General features: G+C 25.6%; 1 protein-coding gene across 2 annotated transcripts in view; it reads left to right on the top strand.

Annotated features, from left to right (window-relative positions):
- LOC113553033 (alkaline phosphatase-like) overlaps window positions 1–26,616 on the top strand; it is a 212,595-nt gene that overhangs the window by 125,568 nt on the left and 60,411 nt on the right. For both annotated transcript variants that reach the window (XM_026956150.1, XM_026956149.1), the window contains exons 3-4: window positions 599–773; window positions 11,751–11,929. In XM_026956150.1, coding sequence (XP_026811951.1) covers window positions 599–773; window positions 11,751–11,929 — 354 coding nt within the window. The remainder of the gene's footprint in view (window positions 1–598; window positions 774–11,750; window positions 11,930–26,616) is intronic.

The raw sequence follows: 26,616 nt of genomic DNA, 5'->3' as shown, positions 1-26,616 counted from the left end.
TCTAAATAAAGAAAGTGTGGGCTTCAAGTACTAGAAGGGCGGTATTTGAAGGCTGAAATTATAATGAACATAACTTTAAGTGTACCTACTATCTATATCAGGAGCGGCCAAATGGTCGATCACAAACGATTTCAAAGTCGATCATGTTAGAATTTATTTTTAGGCTACGTACACGAAAATTAATCATGGTGGTAGTTAACAACATTATCGATCAATGGAAGTCGATCCTCAAAGGTGAAGTTTATTTTTAGTAGATCACGGCCAAAAAAAGTTTGACTGTCTCTGATCTATAAAATATAAATATTTTAAACTGTAATGCCTAATAAGTAATAATTAGTAAATCGCATAAAATGCTTAAAGAAAAATAATATTCAAGCACAAGTATAGTGATTTAAAAAAAAAGTTTGATACCTTATAAAATACAATAAAATTAAATTCAAAGCAGTGGGCAAAACAACATTTTACCACTCACTTCCGTCAAGTATCATTGGTAAAACCCTCTTATATAATAGCCGTCTTACCATCCTAATTACTTATATAATAATTTCATTAATCATTAACCTATAATAATATAAATCATACCTAATTTATTTTTCAGACCTACAATTTAAATGCTCAAATCGGTGAATCGTCAGCATGTGCTACCGCATTGTTATGTGGTGTAAAAGCCAATTTCGAAACAGTTGGATTGGACGGCAACGGAAAGTTCGAAAATTGTTATTCCAGTTTTGCATCTAGAGTTGACTCGTTGGCTTACTGGGCTCAACAGGAAGGTACGTGATGTTTTTAAAAAATGCTTATCTGATAAGCATAAATTTATAAATTTATCAAGACAATATTTTTAGTGTAAATATTGATAGACTGAAATTGCAATTATATGTTAGACTTTTACGAGTTTCGGAATAATTACGTGAGTTTAAAGTAGTTTATCTTCTTAAATATAATATATTATATTACACATAAAAAACAACATAATAATGACGCTCTATTACATGTATTTACTTGTAATCCTAGTTCAAGAACTCTCAAATTGCATAAACTATAATGTTAGATAGATCTTCTCATAACATAACTTTCTTCGTGATATGGATCACCACGTCTTGTTGTTCAACAAAGTTTATTTAGTATATTAAAATTGAATTAATTAAAATTACTTCAATAACCCACTAAGTAATTTTCACAGTAGTCCACTGAAGATAAATTATTAATTCATCACGTATAATTCGTATTGTTCCAATAGTTTATTTGTTACAATAAACATGATTTAAATAAATTGATAAATTCGTCGATTACATATTTAATGTCTTTAAATAATCTTAAAGTTATAGTTAGTAATAATATTATGATAACAATAATAAATTTACTGGTTTACAGAATAAGAAAACAAAAAATCAAGTTTAACACACAAATACGATAAGGACAATGCCATATTATAATGATATTCTGATAACTTCCACAACCCTAGAATAAGACACATTCGTTACACAAATAACCAATACATTTTGTGTTGATATGCTTTATGTCCATGCTATTAAATAATATTTTATTCGTTGGTTCTTAGAGCATAGAACTTTTTTATTTTTGATAGAGGACATAACAACCACAAAAACGTGTACTTATAGGATAATAAAAAATTAAGATTTATTATAATATTATATCATTTTGTCAGAACAGTCATAACAATATGTAACACTAGTATTTTTTTCAATTTTTATACGTATAATATTAGTTGGTTTTCAAAAAATAATTGAATATTTAATATTAATATGAATATGACGCTTAATTTCCATTTCAAATCATATTTATTCGGTAATAACCGAAAATGAAAAATTGTTTTTGTTGATTCATCAAATTGCACATTTACATTTAAATACGTTCATCTGTCATTACTAAAATATTACATTCACAAATAAATTACGTATTTTTTTTTTTTTGTATAAATTATTTATTATAATAATTATTTAAAAAAAATACAAAACGATTAATTATTCAATGCATCTTAAACACATATTTTATTTTTTTCAATTAAAATGTAGTTATTACGAGAGTAAAAATATTATAACCGTATAGGGAATTTTATCAAACAATAATTTGTTTAATAAAACTAATGAATTGTGATTTAAACAAATACAATGTGTAAAAACATATATACAACTTACAATGTATTACACATTTGAACATTGTATCATATTAACATTATTTATTTGGATTCAAATTAATTGTTGCATATTAATTATTATGACCTACTATGAAATGAATAACATCCTTTTTCCTTTTTTAATCCGTACCTATATTAATACTATTATCAAATTCTGTGTAAATCTAAACTCACTTTTAATAATATAAATATTTGTGATTTCCAAATTGAAGTAATAAGTCTTATGACTTAAAATTGATAAATATCCTTAAATTACCAACTACTTAAGTTTTATCGTGAAATAACAAACCAAGTCAATCGAAAATAATAATGGTAATAAGTACAATATTAAAAAATACACATCGATATGGAATAAAATAATAAAATAAGTGTACCATATATTATTAATATATGGAACAACTATATTATACTATATTATATTATGGGGGAATAATGTTAGCGTCCACCTGCTATACAAAATAAAACTACTAGGTATGTAATGTAAAAAAAAAAAAAATGTACGCCATATCAGCAAAATATAATAACATTAATATTATCAATTACACTGGCAACAATAATAATACAATTTGCACATAAAACGCGTACTATAAAATTAAATTGCGTTACCGCGACCGCCGACCGCTCCCGATTATCGTATGGTTTAAATCCGCAATACATCCAACGTCGACCGTTTTTATTCTGAGGCTTGTCGTGCACTCACTATAAATCACATTAATATTTCTCTAAGATTTTGTCTTACCAGCCCTGTTGTTAATTGTACTGCAGGTCTGCAGAGAGAGTATTTTTGAAGTTGGCCAGAATTCAAAATAAAAATATATCTTCAAAAATACAAGATAATTTGTTATCATTAATGATTTTATTTACAGAAAATTATGTTCTGCAAAATTTAAGCTTTGATAAAACTTTAGAAGCATTTGTTACACAAAAAGCAAGAAGAAAACTTATTCATTTCGTGTTATTTTTAGATATGTATTATATCCTCGTCATCATACTTAAATACAAAGATTTAAATTTGTTTTATTAATAGTTTTATAATTTTAAAGAATTGTTTTCATTGATGGGGGCCCAAAACTATGTATTAGCCTCTGGGCCCCTGAAGGTCTTAATCCGGGGTTTGCGTACACAACAATTTGCACCCGTGTGCTTCAATGTGTTAAAATAACAAATAACAAAAAACGACGATCGGCGCACTAGGGCCTGACGACATTTGGCTGATACGAATAACTTACTACGACCGTTCTGCACCCGCGTGCGTTTAATATCAAAATAAAATACAATAAAAATGTCCGTACGGCACGCCCGCGCGTGTGTATTTTATGCAAACCATTGCACCCGTGTAATAGGGCATAATATTATGTTGAAACAGCCGCCATACGACTATACGGATCACCCGTAAGACGCACTTCAGAATAGGCGACGTGTTTTACACGCACGTAAACGAAAATCATTCCTCGCCGACCAATCACGCGAACGACGGCAGCCCGACGACGACTTGTCGTTCATATAATACACTGGTAAGCACGACCGGGTCAGTTGTCGTAGCAAGTGGCGGAAGGGGATCCGGTCTGAAATGATATTGCTAATCGTACTAAAATAGGCGGACGCAATAGGTTCTGAACAACCTAATTACCTACTTTTTATTTATTTCTGCGATAAATCAAAATTTAAATGAACTATATTTGAGTAGATGTGAATTTGGAAACTAATAAGTAATAAGTGTGTTTATTGATCTTAAAAAATAAATATCATGTGTTGTAAATGTTTTTTTTTTTTTTAATTTTAACAAAATGACACAAAAACATTATATAGAGTGATAAAAACAATAATTACTCCAAAGGCTTATTCTGTTTCATTAACTATTCAAATAGTTAACTACAACCATAAATTTAGTTAATAATAATACATTATGAATTGTTATTTATTGATATAGAAATATGCGCGAACAATCTCAATCAAAAGTCAACTATTCTTGTGTTTTTGTATGATTTGAGGTGGTTTTTAATAATAAATAAATTATCATCCGTGTATAAAATATATTGAAAGTATTCTGTACACATTACAATCACTATGCTGTAAATATTATTGAATCTAAGTACAATAATTATACATTGAGTAATACGATGTATTATAGAAAATTCAGTCCAGTAAACGTTTCGATAAAGTAAGAAATATTTCTCACTCTTCTATGATTTAAAAATAACAACAATATGGCTGGTTATCTGATCCTCATGATTGTAAGATGTTGTACGATAGAAAGAAAAATACAACATTAATAGATTATATATGTGATATAGAAATATTATCAAACGGACTTGGCTAGGTTTTATGTAAGTACTCACAGTATTTCCAAGTCAGATAATATTATCAGAACAAAATATTAGTGATATTACATAATATTACGAACTTATTAATTTTACTAAACAGTCATAAAAAGAGTATTTTATTATTTATTATCGATTTTCGATTTACTATCCAACCCACGGATGAATAATTAATATTTACCTTAATAGGTATTGAGATATTAATGTTATAATTGAAACTATTTTGGAGTATACGATAAAAGACTGACGTCTGACACACAGTAATAGAACTTTTATGTTGTTGGTGGTCTTTTTTATGTTTAACGAAGAAGATATATATATATATATATATATATTCCAACTTTGTTTAAAAGATTCTATGCATATACAGGATGATTTTTTTATCAAACAACACTCATTATTTTCAAAAGTATTAATGTTTTTGAAAATATTTTTTTACATAATTTCAAATTGTTAAAAACACAACGTTTTTATTAAACAATTATATTTTTAAATATTTTTTATCTTTATAATTGTTTAAGTTTTTTACTTTTTGAATGACAACATAGATTTTTAATTTCATATTCCAAAGCAGAATAATTTTTTGAGAATTTTGATGCATGAAATTCGAATTTAGGGTGAGTAGTTTATGAATTATACTTATTTAAAGTTTAGACAAGCGGAGTAGTGGACAAACATTTTGCGGGGTAACTCCGTACTACTCCACTCCGCGCAACTAAACTTTAAATATGTATAACTCATAAACTACTCGCCCTAAATTCCATTTTTATGTATCAAAATACTCAAAAAATTATTCTGCTTTGGAATATGAAATTAAAAATTTATTTTGTCATTCAAAAAGTAAAAATCTTATACAATTATAAAGATAAAAAATATTTAAAAATATAATTTTTTAATAAAAACGTTGTGTTTTTAACAATTTGAAATTATGTAAAAAAATATTTTCAAAAACATTAATACTTTTTGAAATTATGAGTGTTGTTTAATAAAAGAATCGCCCTGTTTATCTAGAAAAGTAAAAATGAATTAACTTTTAAGTTAATGGATCTGGTGACCATGCAGTTTTTATGACATTTTAGCTAAGTTATTTTTGTTACGACAAGAACATTTGGAATTTAAATATTTGAATAGGAAATGTTAGTTAAAACGTTTTTAATAGGAATTTTAGCTATTGTACAACGACTCTAAGTTTAGAAATTTAATGTTTTTAGGCAGTTCTTTTAACCGGAATTGGTAAATTTGGTCCCAAATTAAATTATCTCGGTAAATATCCTGAAGAAAAAAAAATTAGTATATAACTTGAGTCTCGGGAAAAAAATATATAAATTAAAATAAATTTAGTTTTTATAATATCATGTTCTAAATAATTAATATATGGTATATAAATATATAAATAATTAAAAATTTGAGTCCTGGCAAAAAATGTTAGTGCGTATAAATATTATAATGTTTTAGGTACAAACTTTTTTTATTTTTTTATTTTTATGCTAGAATTTATACAACCTATACAAAAAAAAAATGTACCTACAATAAGCATAATGGATGATCTTTAGTGCAGTGGATTGATTGACTTGAGGGAAGAACCAACCAGGTAAAAACTTAAATGATTAACATATAACAAATTTTAATTGGTGTCCGGGTGGTGTGCCATTATTATATGCAATTATGATGTATTATTGTAACAGAATTATTCAAAAGTAAATTATATAAATATTAAATATTTAAGTTTTAATATTTTAGACCTTGTTCCACCAATGGTTTTTAGCCGAGACCCAATTTACCTACTTACCTTTTTATACCCGGGACTCAACTTACCGCTTTCAAAATGAACACAAATTATCGTGAACCCAATTTACGTAGCCCTCAGGTTGTGTCCTTAGTGTCCTTACTATACTCTACTAATCTATACTGATTTATAAACAGCAATTTTAATTTATGGAGGTAGAACAATGATAGCAGGCTAATTATATGCTATAACTTCAGCTATAGTGGTTACTAGTTTGAAATATATTTTGTCATGGTGATTACAAAATACTTGAATGCGAGAATAAGATACGTGTTGGTTTGAAGTTGTTTGTAGAACCTAAAATCCTATTTTAATGAAATTAGATATATTTTATAATTACTCGTTTCTTGAATGATGTTTACAATTAAATTTACTGTTAGGTTTCCAACAATTCTTATAATCATACATTCATAACGTAACATATTTCATTGTGTACTTTTCTCGATTACTTTAAAAAAATGTATAAATAATAATACAATTGAAAGTTAATAGATTTCTAATATATATTCTATACTAATTTCATTATTTATTAATCTAAAATCCTTACCGTTGAAATAAAATCAAAAACGAGTAACAACTGTTGAACAAAGTAATTAAATTATTATGCGCCTTGATGAATTGCATCTAAAAATGATAAGTCTATTTTTAAAATTGTTGAAACAAATAAAAAAAATTGTAGTAATTTTATTATTGTCCAAAAAAAAAAAAAAAACAATAAAAAAAGAATGAAAAATTCTTAATTTTCTGATATTCAAAATAATATTAACATTATTAATATATTTTCAATATCAGAATAAAATTAAGACTTAGAATATGTGAATAATTTAAAAATGAAAATGTTTAGTAAGTACATCAACTTGGTATAAGAACGGAGGTGACTGATAAAGGTGTTCAAAGAAATCGGTGAACTTTGAAATTGATGAGTTACCAAATTATATTAGTGCTGATAATATTATTTTTTTGGATAATATATTTTAAATATATGACGAATTAAAGTTAAATAATTAATTTTTTTTTAGTATTTCACCTATTGGTTGTTAAGTAGTAAGTACGGGTACTCGTATCATCAACAGATCCAATATCAGTTATTCAGTTCTGACGTGGTGTTTGTTAAGGTTATCTTAACTGCTGTGCGATTCAATTGTCTTGCGTTTATATATTGTATTCTATTTGTGTGTACTTAATACACGTGTTCACCACTATAATATATATAAACACACGTATACACAAACGCACATATATATCGCATATCTATATCTTGGCTGATAATATATATGTCAACGAGTTTAGTCAATTTAATTATAGTATTTTAGGTTTGATAGATGTTTAAGTACTAGTAATTTTAATAGGGGCATTGGTGTTTTGATTGGTGTTAAATAAGGTATAATCTCAACGTTAGTTTCCACTCCGAATATAAATGTTGAACATATTTTTATTGCATTTTTAATAAACTCTTCCAAATAAATTATTAGGGTTTCTACTTCCCTCCCAACAGCCAACACGATTTTTATGAACGATATATTATGTCATCCGTTGAGTTAGTTCTACATCAATACCCTAATCACACCTATATTTTCCAGACGGCTTCAACTTACCTAATATTGCTTGGTCTAATGATAATAGTGACCTTTCTTACACTTCTAATTCTATCCTCCGCTCGCCTTATGTCTCTGAAGCCTTTGTCTACTTTGTATTCTTACAAAAAAATAAAAATTATATTGAACAGCCATGGATCTATTCTCGATCTATCTTATATTTTACAGTTCCATTCGTATATCTGTTGAAACATGCCCTGGTTCTCTTGGTTTTCTGACCTCTATCATCCTTCTCTGCTTAATAAATGCCCTGACAATAATAAAATAATATATATTGTGTTTAATAATTACCAAAAAATATATACTATTGATATTCTGCATGTAGTTAAAAGTCTTGATTAGTTTTATACTATTGATATTTGATCGCTGGGGTACTGTAGTTTATTTCTTCGAAATATATTATATTATTGATAGTAATATTAAATATTAACATTTCTTCTATAAACGAACTTAATAATTATCAGCTATCGTGTGACGCTTCTAAGAAGTAAGGGCCGATTGTGATTTGTATATATGCGTATACTAATATTCCAAACTTTAGGTTTCAAGGTCATAATAGCTTGGGTTACATAAAAATTTTTCATATATTTTAACAACATTGCCAAGGAATAATTATAAAATTGTTCAAGTTACTAACATGCAACAGTGTGTGAATACTAGTATAAGTTATTATAAGTATGTTTTAAATGCTTCTATATGAAACATTGAATAATTTGAATATTGTGTAATGTAATTTTAAGATAAAATTGAGAAAAATTAAAGTTCCAATTGATAGAATATTTTATAATACTCTAATCTCTAATTGACTAAGTTTAGGTACTTTACAGGCCTTTTATGGCTTATTATTTCGATCAATAACTATTGGAGTGTAGAATGTGTACCTGTTTTGTGTGATTAGATGACTTATAGTTTGTTAAAAGAAATTAGTATGATCACGTTATAAGGAATTGATGGAATTGATTATAATTAGTTATTCTGCTTATACTTTTTTTTATATAGAAATATATTATATTATTAATTGTACTATTTATTGTACATTATATTATAATTAAATTTACTAAATTTTAACTGATTAAATATTTTATAACATCATAAGGTATCAATTAAAGGAAACAATTGATTAAAATAATAAAATGTTTAAGTGAAAACCTTAATCGTACGATTGGAAAGTTTTATAATAATAATATACCTCATATAAAATATTTATTTTATTTAAAATTTGTTTACATCAAAACTATAATAAAATGCATTTATTTATAACAATATATCATTAAACAAATAAAATTCCTCCACATTCTCAAACTTTATACTTGTTGTAATCGTTGGTGTCAATAAACTAAACTTCTATAGCACTAATTGGATATTAATTTGTTTTTAGCAAAACAGCAGTTGCTAAAAATTGTATGAAGATTAAATTAATTTTGAATTATTTACAACTGTGATTAAAGACGAATTTTTCCTTTTTTTTTTTATTTAAAAGTAAAATATGGGCCGAATAATTGTCTTTCTTAGTTTGTTTTTAATTAAGCAACAGTATGTTGCTAGGTTAGGTTATATTAATTTCTTAAATTGTATTTATATTTTGTTTATATTTGATAAATAAATCACAATTAATTACGTTTCTATTGTAATCTAATTTTAAGTTAATTTAAATTAAAGAAAACCTTATACATTTTATGATCGTTCAAATTAAAGGAAAATAACAATCTATAACTACGAGTTATTTAAATTCTTGGTTCTATCACTTATTAATCGATGAGTATGAAATAAAATAGAACCCACAATTATTTTATAAATTAACTTTTTGATAATCCAATTTGTTATAATAAAATATTACTAACATACTTACTAAATCTAAACAATGCATTTTTCTGATATTATTGCATTTATTAAATAATTGTATTTACCACATAATATCTATTGACTATTTGACAAAATAAAAAGCAAAAAATGAATGTTTATAATGTTTTAGGTTCTCATTCTATGTTATATAGAATAGTGTGATATATTCTTCTTGACTATGGTTTTTATTTAACATCCTTTAACCTTCATTTGACATAGTATTATTTTTCAATCTAAATTATTTCAGTAAAACGATTCAACAAAAACAACGAATGAGTTTGACCTAACATAACACTCTACTCTCCCTACCGATCACCACCGAACTTTAGACAGATATAATGTATTGTTTCTTTTATGAAGGAACATTGAAAAATAATATCCAGCTTGTACGCCTTACATTTACGAAAATGTCGATATATTTTTAACCTTTTCGTAATCAAACCACAAATGGAATATTAATGCAGTACTACTCAAAATATAAAAATAATAAAAATAATATTATTTTATACTAAAATCTATTAAAATAGTAGAGACATATGACCATGTCATAAAATTAATTATATATTTATATAACATATTATTTACTTAAATAGCCATAAAGGTCGTACGATTTTATAGGGAGTGTTTATATTTAATGTTACATTTGTACTCAAATGGTTTAAAATAAAACCTATCATTGAAGATTAAAATAGCTACAGGCATTTAAAATTACAAAACATCATAACAAATGTGGTAAAAATAAGAAGCAAGATATTTTTTCCAACTGAAAACTAGAAAGTCATTCGTATGGTCTTAATTCGTTACCTAGTTCGTTATAAATAATTAAAATTGTCTAAACCTAAACTGTTAGATTTCTAACGTTCATATTATAATACTTATAATTGTAATTTCTGTATTCGTTATAAACTTTAGAAAAACTATTTTTGATTACAATTACCTATTTAAAAAAGTTGCAAAAAACGTTTTAATTCGAAATAGAGTATTTAAATCGATCTACGACCAAGTGTAAAGAATTCTAAGACCTGGATAAATAAACTACTATTGTCAAATTTACTAAAAAATATTATTCATAAAATTGAAATAATATGCATTACAATAATATCACATATAAATATGTCAATCTTCGTAATATAGTAATATACTCTGTATAATATCCAAATATAATATTATACCTGTATGTCACAATTTTTGCATACTTGCAACTTCACAAATTACGACATCGATAGACATTGTAGACAAACCGTCACAGTACCGTACTATGGAATATTTCGTCTGTAGACAGATTTTTAAAGACCACCTTTTACTACCCTTCATCAATCACAAAAAAAATTCATTTTTTCCTCGACCGTTTTCCCGAGACAGCACCGCTCAATTGTATTATTCGCTTTCTACTTGAATAAAAATTAAAAAAAAAAGTATAATAAAATAATAAAAGGAACAATTGTCTCAGCAGCAATCTTTATTCTACGAAACAGAGTGCACTAAAATAATTACTAAGTAATGAAAAAATAAAATATTTTAAGCTATAAATTTCATTGTAAGTTGTAATACGGAGAAACACAAAAATACCATTGTGTATCAGGATTTAAATTGCTGTTAAATTCGTATTCTATTAAGACTCGAAAATAAAACAAACAAAAATAAAAATACATAACCCAACCTAGGCTCGAGTGATATTTTGATTAATAATAATATATATTATATAGTAATTGCACACATTGACATATCGGCACATCGCGGAGGAATATATAATTGTACATTTATCATGTTATTACCAGTTACCATTAAAACAATAATATCTCCAAAATAAAATTTCACCGAAAATCTGCACCAATCCTTCTCATCCAATGCAAATTGCTAACAACAACCTATCTATTCACTCTAATAATTAGTATAATATATATATATATATATAATTATCCGGTTTGTATATTAATCAACTGCTAATAAATAACGTCATTGTTTTTCAGACGTTCCCCGTATTATGTAAAAATAAGAATAAAATAATTATGTATTTAAACAGTCATTGTATTTTTTTTTCATTTTAGGTAAATCAACTGGACTAGTAACCAATACTCGAATTACTCATGCTACACCGTCGGCGTTATACGCACATTCGCCTAGCCGATATTGGGAAGATGACGGAAAAGTGCCTATTCCCGCAAGAAAATCGTGTAAGGACATTGCTCGACAACTGGTAGAGGACGATCCCGGTAGATTTATAAACGTAAGTTATTATTATTTTAAAAAGCCTTCTAATATGTTTATAGTAATACGAATACATTCTAAGCTTTATATTATTGCATATTCATGTCATAATAATATAATAATTTCTTCTTTAACTTTACTTCATGTCTATGACTTAAATGATCAACTTATTTTAACTTTGTAATAAAATCACTTCAATATACGAGTACCTTTGTATGACGTTAGATCGGTGATCATTCCGTGACGCGCGTGATTTAAGTTTTAATTCGTGTTGATTAATAATCTGATTTATTATTTAGCATTTACCGACTATAATACCTACCTGAATTACTGTGTTCGCTAACTCTTATTTTATAAACATTGATTTTTATAAAAATTTAACAAAAACACTTTTGTTTGAATATATTCAAATTATTATTCGTCTATTAAATTCTTGTGAGTTAGAAACTAAAAATAAGTACATGTATAATGAATATTTACGTAAAAACAACAGACTATGTGGACTAAGCTCTTAAATATATCCTACATGATGATATTTGTATTATAACCTCGTTGATAATATATTTTTCAGATAATTATTATTAATTATTATTGTAAAGGCATAATAGTAAATTAATACTACTCGTCTCCGATAAGCCTTAATTTTATTTTTACCAATCACAAAATTCCTGTGTTCCTCCAAAGCACCTGATAAGTTTTTATTCTACTGTAGTCTTTGATGCTTTATTTCAAAGAGACTATTTATAAGTTGTAAGAATAATAGTATAAAATACTTTTAAGGATAATACTAAAAATAATTTGTTAGCAGTTACACTGAAATAAAATATTTTAAAATGTTACCTATAAATTATCATTTAATGATAATAAAAAAATATTTAAAGATGATCTATTTGCATTTTACAAGTAACATGCTAACAAGTAACAATAGCAGTGTTTCTAATTATATTGGTTAATGAATATTGTTTTTATAATTCCAATATTCTAAATTATTTCAGACGAATTTTTAATTTTCAATTTTAATTTAACAAAAACAAATATTTTCGTAGTTTTAAATGAACCTCAAAAAATACTAATGCATGTTTTAAGTGTAAGATAGAGACTGGTGCTGGCCAATCATCATTCTTAGAATAACTTGGCAGCGACATTGTTTCTTAGTGTTGGTAGATTGAAGCCACCGAATAAAAATGTCACCTAGATACAGAGTTTAAGGTATTTAATAAAGTTGAGAATATTATGGTCATATTTTCTAAATAATATAATTTTATTACTCTAAAATCATATTGAAAAATAACTTTTCGAAAATGTCTTAATGTTATTAAAGTATGTTATAACACTCAACTATGAAATGACTAATATGTATACTGTACATTATGTACATTATGTATATTATATACATCGTTTCGTGTCTATCAAGCAGTCGGTCGTATTGTTGCGTAACGATTAATTGTCGATCTCTCGTAAATTAGTAACGATTGTTATGACTGCTATTGGTGCCGTTAATAGGTAGGTAGCACCGTTGTCCACTCCGGTACCGCTTATAATACAGCCACCGTGTCACCGTCGGTCCCCGCGATTGTAAAACGCGGGTGCCGTTCGGCTGTCCGCCATGCACAAGGTGTCTAACGCGTCCATAATCGAGCACTCGACACCCGCGAACTCGTCACACCGCGGGATGCCGGAAAACGCGCGTCGGTGACTTATCGCCAGACTCCGTGCCTCCTCTTTCTCGGGGGTACCTATACTCTCTGTCGTCCTATCCGACGGCTTCGACTTAGAACTGCAATTGTACGTACGTCGTCGGTTCGTCAACTACTGTATCTTCAATGCGCGAAACCATTGTTTTGCGATAATGATAATAATATACGATCACCGATGATTTCATTAATAACAACAGTGAGGAGTAGGTGTATTTGATTTCGTTGGCTGATTCGTAGACTGCAGATATTTACTCTCGTGCGATGTTTGACGTTTGAACTCTGAATTGCAAATGAACTAAATTCTGGTTTCGTCCGATGCCGTGCCTTCCAGACGACGAGTACAGCGTTTTTTTTTTTTTTTTATTACTAGCCAGCTATAGTGTGATGTTCATTATTCTAAATGGCCAGTAGATATTAGGAATTAACGCCTTTTTTTTATTTTCTTTAGACGATTATTTAGATGTCATTTCTTATTAAGAACTAAAAATATTTTATGTTTTAATTTATTTAAATGTTTTGGTAAAAAAAGTTTAAAAAAATATATTTTTTTATTTAATTATTAAAAAAAAAAAATTGAAGATATTATATATATATATTATATTATTATATTATTATATTATATTATATTTTGTAGAGCTTATTTTTCCAAAAATATTGAAATTACACCACAGTGGTTCCATTGATTATAAATACTTATAATAGTACTTATAATCAATAGTGGTATCAAACATAGTCGTATTTAATACTAGTTATAACAAAGATGTACATATTGACATTTTGTACAATAGTTATTTATTTTTATTTAAAGTTTTAACAGTGATGAAGAAATAAAATATGTTTAGTTGCGAACCACTGAAAACGTTTGTCGGCCGTACGAGCACACGGGCCACATGTTTGATTACAATAATACCATTATCGTATTCATTTTTTTTTCGAAATTAGAAAAAAATATTAAAAATCAGGAAATTATTGAAATTAAAATGTTGAAACGTTAATATTATCAGAAAAATTTTCTCTTCAAAATGGCTGTCGTTAATTTTTTTTTTAAATAATTAAATAAAAAAATAAATTTTTAACTTCTTTACAAAAACATTAAAATAAATTAAAACAGGAAATATTTGTAGTTCTTGTCTACGTGAATCTTATTTAAAAAAAAACCAGAATTATGATATCTCCATTATTTCAGGAAATACCTCAATGGGTAAATCCACACGAGACACTCTGTATACATAAAAATATACTTTTTTGTTATAATGGAAGCAAACATATAATGTTAAACACAATTTCAAATTCTTACAGTTAATTCGTTTAATATAATATCTTTGTTAGTGTTTAACTTTATATTAACGATACGTGCATAATACATATTATCATACAGCATAACCAAAATAGTTTGTGGTTCCATAATACTCAAGTTTAATAAAATTGAATTTAGAGATTAATAAAGTCTTAAAAATGTTCAATTTCTAAGAAGATTAAATGATTAAAATCATTATTATTACGGAAATTATTTATACAATTCTAAATGTATAGGTAGTGGTTAATTATCATAAATTACATTTTTAAAATTTATAAAATCATTGTTGACTTTAAAAAGAGAAAATAATTAGTTATAACTAATCGGATTTATTTCATATTTAAATTTGATACGACTATAAAGCAAGGTAGATATCTTATTATATTTGTCCTTTTATGAGTACGTTTATAGTTTTTCTAATTCTTGTTTTATTAGAAACCTAATATTTTTTTTTTTTTAATATTACATATCATTAATTGGAAAACAATTTTTTGAAAAGTAAACATAATTAAATTAAAGATAAGGTAGATATGAGGCAATATACACTATTATATGTGTCAAAAAAATGTAATTGTAAAACACAGTTTATAATAAATCATTAAATTACAGTACCATAATTGTATTTTTTTTAAATATTTTATTTATTAATGACTAATGACAAATAAGTATTAAATAAATTCTTACTGTACCAACTAAAATATTTTAATTATAATGGGTTATTAATTGTTTTATAAGAAATAATATGTATACCTAAATATTTGTATTAGAAATTATTGAAATATTTGAAATGAAATAATATTTATTTAATTATTGTATTTTACAAATGAATTATAATTTACATTATTTTAGGAAATTAATAAATTACATAATATAAGATTTCATTAAATTTATTCTCTAAAAATATTCTATTAAAATGGTATTATATCATAACACTCCATAAAATATTATAATATTTTAAATTTAAAAATGTATGAACTTACTCATTCCTATCCAGATCAAAATAAATATTCAAAATTTAAGTTTAAATAATATATAAATGCCAGATTATTATATTTAAATGGGAAAATATGCTAATGGTAATGTTAATTACCGAAAACTTTTTGTATATCTACGTTATTATACTACTTTAATTCCACTTACAATCTTTTTAAGTATAATTTATTTATTTAGGTAAAATTATTTACAGTTAACTAAAAGTTGTACTGTTCTCATATACGTAATACGTTAGAGTTTTCACTGTTTCTATTAGTCTAATTTACCTATTTCAGTGGCGTATCCATCGGCTATATCAACTTAATATAAAAATGAACTGTTATTGTTAGTTGTTGATTATGTTTTTTTTAGTATTTTAGGTTTGCCCCTCCATTTTAAAATCCTGGCTACGCCACTGGTCTGTTTATAGTATATTGAAACTTTTTTACACTGTTATATTATAGAAAACATCAATGCAGTTATTATTCTATATTAATAAATAATCTCATTTATGTTATGTTGAGTAAACAATTTCATTTATATATTAACAATGGATAATTTATTATTCATATAATAGATGGTTGGTTAAAATATATTTAATTATTTATTGAAAACTTCATAGTTGTATAACAGTTGAGTAATATAACTGTGATATAAAATTCGAGTATCTTAACTAAGTTTTTCTTATTTTATACAGTTTTCACTATTTTGGTAGAATAAATGAATATTAACCATCAGAAGGTTGTTAAAATACATTAATAATAAATAAACCTATTTTTAATTCTATCGTTTTAATAAGAAGATTAAACATTTTACTTATGATTAACAAAGAAGACTATTAGACTAAAAATATTACTTTTATAGTTTTATATTGAAAATAATTCCATTTCAATACCTTATTGAAATATACATATTGCAATAAATAATAAAAAAATCATAATATTTATTATTTGGCAAATTTTTATTCTCTGATAAACTATATACGATTTAAATAATAACTATTTTTTTATAAAAATCCATGATTTATAATATCACTTTATAAACTTATCTATCACTGATGTATAATTATTATAGTTCATTTCTATTCGAAATTAATTGCTAAATGCATATACTTGTACCTATGTCATGGTATAAAAAAATAACTAGATTTAATCGAATAACGAGAAAATAAAATCAAATGATAATTTAAAACTTACCGAATAAAATGTTTACTTTAATTTATTTCCAAAGGAGGTTACGCTTAAAAAAAAAATGCTTACCTGGAATAAAATAAATAATCTAAAATCATTTTGAAAAACACGTAAATTGTTACAACATATTTGACAATTGTACGCATTAACATATACACATTTAAGTGTTTGTTTTCGTTTTGTACTATATATAGTTAACGTAGAAATCTATGTCATCGGATAAGGTGTTAATTATTCGTTAAAAATGTTTACAATCTGATACAACTCCTTTATTATATAAACGGTAGTTAAGGATATGCAAGCAATTAAAACGGTCCAATTACAGGATTTTAGACGAACGTTTTATGGCCATTAACGTTTTTATTATCGCATATCGTATTTTGCAGTGTATAATGATTAGCATACAATTTTGGGTGCTTAAACTATACATAGGGTTAAAGAACGATTATTTATATTTCATCGAAATTATCCCAAAATTATCAAGATTCTGTAAAAAAAAAAAAAAAATGGATGTTCATAATTATAAAAAATAAACATAAATCTACCATCTGAAAAATATAAATAAAGAAATTATTAACGCTCGATGATTGAACCATACATTTATTTATTTTTAACTTCTAAAAGCTGCAGCTTACAATAAAATACACATGACACGGGACATATCAACTATCAAGATATCCGGCGCGCGGCGTACGTTATCGAATAAGGCACCATCAGCACACGCTCAGCGTGCAAATACGGTGCCCCGGGTCCCCCTATCCACCAAAAAAAAATTTCATAGGTAGGGAACACTAATTTACGTAATATATACTAAATATATAGAATTTGAAATATTTTTTAAACACGTTGATTGAATAATATAATAATATAGTAATATTTATATATGTTTTTCGCTGTTTGAGTATAAATTATTATATATCCCAATAATTAATAACATAATATATAATATACAATATACAATACAGTGGATTCCGCCTAATGTGTGGGCACCTGTTAATAAGAATTTTTTCGGAAAAAAAAATAAAAAATTCATGCAGAAAGGAATTTTGTTGACTTTTTTGATATTACATTTTTTTTTTTTAACTAATTTTTATAGGCAACCGCTTAATGTGGGCAAATAGGGTTGGTTCCAACGTGTCAACATTAAGCAGAATCCACTATATTATATAATTATATGACGTATATAATATAAACATTAAATTATTTTACAATAATATATAATAAAAACTATTATTTTAAATCATATATGAGTTTATATTTATCAATAATTATCTCATTTATTCAAACTTAAAAATATATGCATAGTGTTGTAGTATAAGCAACAAATTATGTCAAGTTTCCAACATGTTTTATATTTTCATTTTTATGAAACTCGTAAAGGTATATTATATTTATAATAATTGGATTTTATTTTTATCTTTTCATTTAAACAGTGTTTTTTTTTCAGTAAGTGTAGACATTATTTTAATTAATAGTAATTAATAACTAAATTTATATTATTTTTTTGTGTAATTACAATTTCCTGTTGTTTACTCTAATGTATAACGAACATATTAACCTGTTACTTTTTAATACTCAGTCATTACAATTTCCAGTTACGTAAAATATTATTGCTAACTTTAGTTAGTGGTCTCTTTATTTAGTGGAAAGTTTTAGTACTCGTTAAAATAACTAGCGAAAATAATCCATAAAGTATAAGCACTGAACATAGATGTTTTAACTCTGTTAATTATTGTTAACTTTTTTTATTTTCAAATAGTACTATTCAGCACTTTGTGTATTATTGATTAATTGATTTTATATTTTTGACATAAACTTTATTTAAAATAAATTATAAAAATAATTTGATATATTTAATTATTGTCGTAAATAGTATTGGCAGTAGAAGACTAAAATTGTACAAATATAAGCAGGGCTACCAAAATATTTTAACTTATGAAGAATGTAACTAATAATTATAATATTTCCTCTTTAAAATAATTGTGTTCATTCTTTAATGTATTTTAAATTCAATTTGATTTTCTAATTTTTTTAATATTATAGAATATGACCGAGAAGGATTAAACTAGATTTAAAAGGTAATTTTATTAAAATGATTTTTTATGAACGGGTATAATGCGTATAATACTTTTTAAAATATGCTTAATTTAAAAAATATAAGGTATATATATATATATACACTATAAGGTACTTTATTTTATCGACATTTAAAAATACAATATTTTTTAAATTAAATTTGTTTTATTCAGTATTACTTTTGTTTGTGTACACAAATAAATTACTTAAACCACCGTCATAAATAATTTAAACTGAACAAAATTACTTTTTATATCTGAATGGCCAAGATAATATTATAACCTATATAAACCAATGTATAGTATAATATTTTTCCAAATAAATATTCTCAATGATTAATGTCGAAATAATGGTGTATAATACAAACATATATATATATATATATATACATTAACATACAATTATAATTATCGATTATATTTTTTGATTAAACATTTCTTGTAGTTTGGTTGTGACCGTTTATACGGTCACGCTTAAACATTGCGTATTGACCACCTGGTCATATAAATTAAGCAACTGACAATAAAAATATATCATCCTAACCCTCTTATATCCAATCTTTCTTTTATCACTTTTCTTGACATCCAAACTCATCGAATTTAGCGTAAACACCTCACACCTTCAATGATTTAATATTAAACCCATCCTCTACAGATGAATAAATAAATCCTAAAAAATAAAATATTTGAAGTAGTATTAAGAACATCCCATTCGTTCAAATATTCATGTATTTGCATATTAAATCTCACAAATCTATTACCTATCGTTTTAACCTTAAACCGTTTCTAAATAATCTTTTATGTAATAAAAAAAAAATTGACCTAGTGTTTTTTTTAACAATTCTATTATATTTGTAAACAATTTAAACTAGCAAAAAAACAACGACACAAACCATTATATTATACTGCAATGTATTATAATAAACAGTATGAAATCATATGGTATAATAATATTATATAACAAATACAACAACTCAAAAAACGTTTCAATAATATTACTAAAATTGTATTTTAATCAATTTTCGAATGAATCTATACCTAGTATATTATATGCGTTTCTCGAAATTATTTATAGAAGCTACAGTAATCGGACTAATCACAACATGAAATAAAAATGTATTACGATTTAAATACTACTTTTTTTTAAAAAAGTATCTATATGTTTTCATAATGTTGAGCCATTTGGAAAAATCCAAAGCTGTAATTAAGGCCATCTTATAGTTGATCTATGCGTTATGCCTTTGTTTTTTAAAAATCGTCCATATCCAAGATTTTTAAGTTTAATTATAATACTGATATTGTATTCCATAATAATTCTATAAAATAATTAATCATAAAAGACCAAACACTCCAAAAACATTCGAAAAGTAACATTTTTAATCATTGCTAAAATACATATTTGATATTTGTACATCGAATTTCCATTCTTTACAGCATTGTTGCTCAAATGCTTCACCACCACAAATACTTATAATAATCTTTAACTTTAAAAATATTTAGTTAACTTTAAGATAATATAACATAAATATTAAGTACTTATGAAATTGTAAAGTGTAGTACAATAAATAATCGCAAGCTAATTAATTATAAGTTAATACACATTAAAAATTAACGGTGATAAAAATGTTTAATATTCACGTATTCACAAACAAACAAACAAAAAAATCAAATTTCAGTAAATACAGTAAATATAAGCGAGATTTATCAAAAACCATAGTAAACAAACTACATTTATGGAAGACACTAAGTTTTAATCTTAAGTAACTATCCAAGCGTCATAAGTAGTATAAAAAACAAAACCAATCCGAGCGATATTGCAATCCGCATACAAAATAAAATCATCTGGATTCCAGGACACTCTGGCATTATAGGTCACAAAATCGTGGATAAATATGCCAACTTTGCTATATCCAATACAGACACAACCGTTTTATACCTAATCCCCAACGACGACAACAAAAATTTCGTGAAAACTCATAAAAGAAAAAATAGCATATATTTTAAAATAACTAGAACACAAAACTAAACTAAATTAAGAGAACAATCTTCGGATAGAAAAATTCTAATTTCAATCGAAATTACGAAGCCACTAAAATTGACTAAGAATCGGAAACTCAAAGCTAACTTATGGATTTCTCATGTAAAAATAAGAACCCCTGTCTGCGAATAATGTGACTCACAACTCATGGTCAACATATATTAACGGAATGTCAACTATACGAATAGAAGCGAATAAACCTCAACATTACCAAAACTCCCAATGCATCTCTTGCGCCAAACACGGATGAAAACAAGAAAATCCTAAAATTCTTAAAATTAACAAATTTGACAAATTATAAAATTAAAGTAAAATACTTTAATACTAATTGTAAATAGCAATTAGGAGACAGTGTTACTATGAGAGTGGACACAGTGGCATTTGCTACCAAGCTGTAATAAATATCAATAAAAAACTTAAATAAAAATGTACTTCAACAAATGCGTATTACTTAATAATAACTTAAGTTTCTGAAAAATAATACCATGTTTATCATAACATTACAAAACCTAATATTTATTAGAAACCAACCACATTAGAAAGACAGTTAGGTATTTCTAATAATTTGATGATTATTACACAGTAAATTATTTTACAATGTAGGTAAATTATTAAGATTTTAATTTTAAAATGCATACGTAATCAATTTACAAAGTTTTGATCGTAGTCATTAGTATACAGCATACTGCATAGTGCTACTGCGTAAGCTGCCGATAATGAAATTTAAGTTTGATATTTTTAGTTATTTAGGCACGACTTAGTTATTTTAATTGTAATTTACTGATATCCATGCATTGATGTTCTATAAAGTTAGATAATAGTAATTTAGTGAGAAAATGGAATAGACTTCGAGTTTAGTACACGCATGTTAATTAAAATTAATTTTATTAAATATTATGAATAATTTTATAAATTTATAATATTATAAAATGATAAATAAAAACCTAATAATCTCCGCCTTTTTAATTCTTTTATGTTTTCAATTGATTTTTGAGGTATACCAATTCCGTCAATTACAAAAATTAAACACATTTTTACAACGTAATAAAATACTATATAAAAACCTAAAATCCTATCACTACTTATATAGATTGAATAGCCTAAATACTTAAAGTAAATAGTTTTATCCTCTTAAAATAAAAAATGATAAATGAAAAATAAAATAATATTATATATAACTCTAAAATAAAACAAAATGTATTAATGTTATATATCTATTGGCTGTTGCGAATTTCATTAGTACTAAATATTTAACTTAAGTACATAAGTGCGGGTAATTTTGTATTTCAAAGCATCAATGATTCGTTTATAGACCACTGTTGATATTACATGGGTATCTATTATCTATAGTACAAACAATAATTATTATATTAAGATTAACAACATAAAAAAAATTTATATATTCGTAAATGTTCAAATATATCTAATGTATATTTATTAATTTAAATATTATATATTATTCCAAATTTTGAACTTTATATATTGTCTTGTATAATAAAATATACATTAAATTTATATTTTTTAATAGTCATAAGATGCATGTTTCTTAAATAAGTTGTAAATTATAGATATTAAAGAATTTGTACATACCTACTTGAAAAAAAAAAATTATATATTTAATTATTTAATGTTTACAAATTATTAAAGTAAATAGTTATTATTATTATAAATTTTTTTTTATCAATATAAAAATTATCACAGAATTTATTGTAGAGTAAAAAAATATACTTTTATAAGTTTTTTTGAATCACAGATAGTACTAGAACCAAAGATTAGGTGAAAGGTTTAGGTTTACTTATGATTTTTTCAAAGATATATAGGCATTCATTACATTGTAACATGTTCTGTATATTTAATTTGTAAGTAAAACAATTTTGGCAACACGTTACCCACAGTTTTGTACAGAGAGAATGCTCTCACTGAAATTAACTTGGTAGAGATACAGAGATAATAGTGTATTGCTTGTAAACATTTTTTGTTGAACATTTTAATTCCAATTAAATTTATTTTGCATAATCATACAAATAAAATACATCTCGTGAAATATAACTTTAAGCTACTTAAATTTTTTAATAACAGTTTTTAATTTCAAATTGGGATAAATAAAATAATTGTCTAAGAAAAGTTGAAACGTATAATACGAAAATACAACCAATAAAAAAGAGCCATTAGAGAAGAGTTATCAAAATTCATCAGCAACCGACATACTTCATATATAATATGATACTATCATCAATGCTTAAAATATTAAATAAAATGCATATCAAAAATACCTTCCTAAAATATGCAAATAAATTACTGAAGATGTATAAACCATAATAAATGATTTTAGTTTATTCTAAATGTTTATCAAAAATTGTATTTTTAAATGTTAAATTAATATAATATTGAAGATTCGACGCTTTACTCAGATTCTAAAAAAACAAATTCATGAATATTAAACTATATTTATTCAATAATCAATTAAACTATCGAGTGAGAAATAAATAAACAATACTTTACATTGTATTATAGATGATTGTTAAACTTTAATTTTATAATAAACAAGAGGTTCCCATATTCTGCTCATCATCAACAGTCGACTAACACCATCCCGCCTACAGAGTGTAGAGGACTCTTCCCATAACCAAAGAATCGCACTACTTTGTATCTTCAAATTTCATTTCTATAATTTAAAATACTTAAAAATAAAATATTTAGAAGATAAAATATTATACAAAACTTGTTTACATAGTAAATAGATAATTTTTTATTGTTTTATATTCATTAAAATGCATGAAATTTATTTTTTATAATTAAAAACCATATTATGTGTTGAATAGATATTAAATTTGTTTTATAATATGCGACACGCGTATGACTTATATACTTATATACTATTTAGACTATTGTGTCAATTTAAGTTCAAAATACTTCAAATCAAATAACGTTTGTCCTTTACGCGTTTTCCTGTTTGGTTTCGATGAGTTTAAAAGTCCCAATCGTGAGGCTCAATACTATCGCGGCAACTGATTGCCGTTTCTCCATCGGCCATTAAACTGTCAAATAGGAAAATGCGAATTAAAAACGTGACCTGTCTAACCGATTCGTACAAACAATAGAAACTCTTTACACGCAACTTTCCTCTCCACACACCAACACCGTCATAACAGAGCCGTCCACGCGTAGGGGTTTCACGCACCAATCCTATTCGACCACAAATCGACTTGACTGCTTTTGTGATGCAACGGATATACCCGTACCTTGTTAATAAAACAGTGCCATACGTATTGTGCGTAAAAGTGGTGTCGGTGAATTTGTGAAAAAAGCGTGTAAAAACAGCCTTTAAAAAATCTATAATTTCATTTTAGCATACACTGGTAATTTAATTTATAACTGAACAACAATAGAACATGCATGATTTCTCATTTTAATGGTACCTAAACGCATCGGAACAATGCTTAATAATATAATGCTAATAATAATGTACTCTGCCACTCTAGGTATGTATTTCTGAACATGAACAATGGGACTCGTTTATACTTATACAATTTAAAACCAAATTGAAATAAAGACACATTTATTTTTAAAGGTGTATTTTTAAATTTATTTAAAAAAAAAATTATGGTTCTGAAGATCGATCTATTTATGCAATATATATATTCTGGAAATTGAGTTTACGGATTACTATACAAAATTATTAATTTAATGCAATAATTTATTTGTACTTATATTTGTCATACTCGCTCAATATCATTTCATATACCAATATATTATTGCAATAGTTCAAAATTTAAACCTACTTATATTATTATGCATGATTTGTACCCGCACATGATATTACGTATAATGATGTACACATTATATGCACATAAATCAAAATAAAAATAAAAGCTCATATGTATTTATTATTTTATATATTTCATAAAATCGTAATATTTACTGTGTATAAAAATTCTTGTTATAAGGTATTAAGGTCACGCGTAATTCCATATCATAACATGTCATTCTTAATTGTGGTTATTATTTTGTTTTTAATAAGAGCTAACTATTCTCATGTAACTAATATTAAAACAGAATAAATCTGATTTATCTTCATAAGCTGCAATTCCAATCCATATAACTTGATATGTACGTTTAGGACGTACGTTTGGGACAACAATTGAACACCTATAGGAAATTAACAACATTTAGGTGAAGTTTGGATATCTTACAATAGCGCTTGAATATTTTTAATGAAAAATTATATACATTCCTGTAATAAATATTAATAATAACGAAGGAACTTAAAATGGAAAATGCTATTTTCAAATGTATAAAATATTAAAGACGGTCCTGTGATAATACTTATTAGCTAAGGTACCTGTGAAAAGTCGTTTTAGAATATTCCAGATCACAAATTAATAATTGGATACTATCAAAAATCCAGTCATCGGGCTGATCGGGAACTGGAAATGTGACCTTAATCATACGTGTTAGGCGTTACCATGAACTTTAAATATGGAGCGCTAGATGTATGCACGTGAAACTCTTCAGAACTTTGATCCTTAACTTCCATCAAAATATTACTACCTGCAGCTGCACTTTAAAAAAAAAAAACAAAAAACAAAATGAAATTGATAGAAAAAATCCACCAACATATATTATACTCATAAATTATAATCAAATATTTGATCGGTACCGTAGTATCGTGTTACAATAATAAACTAATATATATACTAATGCAATATTTTTATGGTTCTTAATGCAGTTTTGTTTTGAATTGTTGGTCAACGTAAAGTAATACGGTTCTATACTTCGGAAGACGAAAAAACACTAAACGTTCATTATTACAAAAGACTTAACGAACCATGTTTGCACAATAATTGTAGCCATTAATCAAGTAAACCGGACGAATTAGTTTTGGAGAATTTGCTTGAAAACGTCTTGATCGGTGGCATTACGTTGTGTACTAACGTGCGCGCGCCACTATACATTATTATAACGACGTTACCCCATAAATTGAAATCGGTTAACAAGATACTCGGTGTACTGTTTACTAAATACTTATCGTTTCGTTTCAGATCGACTACAACTCGGCAATTGATCTCGATACGTATCATACACGAATTATCATCATATTTTTTTTCTAAGCGTAATAAATTTACTTTAAACTATGTGCACTAATGAATTGTTAAGAAATTTTACAATTCAGCGTTTGGGACATTCCTCTCAAAAACAAATGTACTATCATACATTTGTAAAAAAAGGAATTTATTTATCGGTCATCATTATTTGTGGAATCTAAATGAACGCATTCGCCATCAAAGTTCACTCACATTCCTTCAAAAAATTACTGCATTCCGACAAATATAATAATATTTCCAAACACAGAGAAATAACTCTAAACAATTTATTGCATAAATACAATTTTAAATAACTACATAATGATATATCCTTCAAATATAATAATTATAAG

This window comes from Rhopalosiphum maidis, chromosome 2 (genome assembly GCF_003676215.2).
Source record: "Rhopalosiphum maidis isolate BTI-1 chromosome 2, ASM367621v3, whole genome shotgun sequence".
Taxonomy (NCBI): domain Eukaryota; kingdom Metazoa; phylum Arthropoda; class Insecta; order Hemiptera; family Aphididae; genus Rhopalosiphum; species Rhopalosiphum maidis.
The sequence above is the reverse complement of the archived record's forward strand: the minus strand, read 5'-3'. Positions and strand labels throughout refer to the sequence as shown.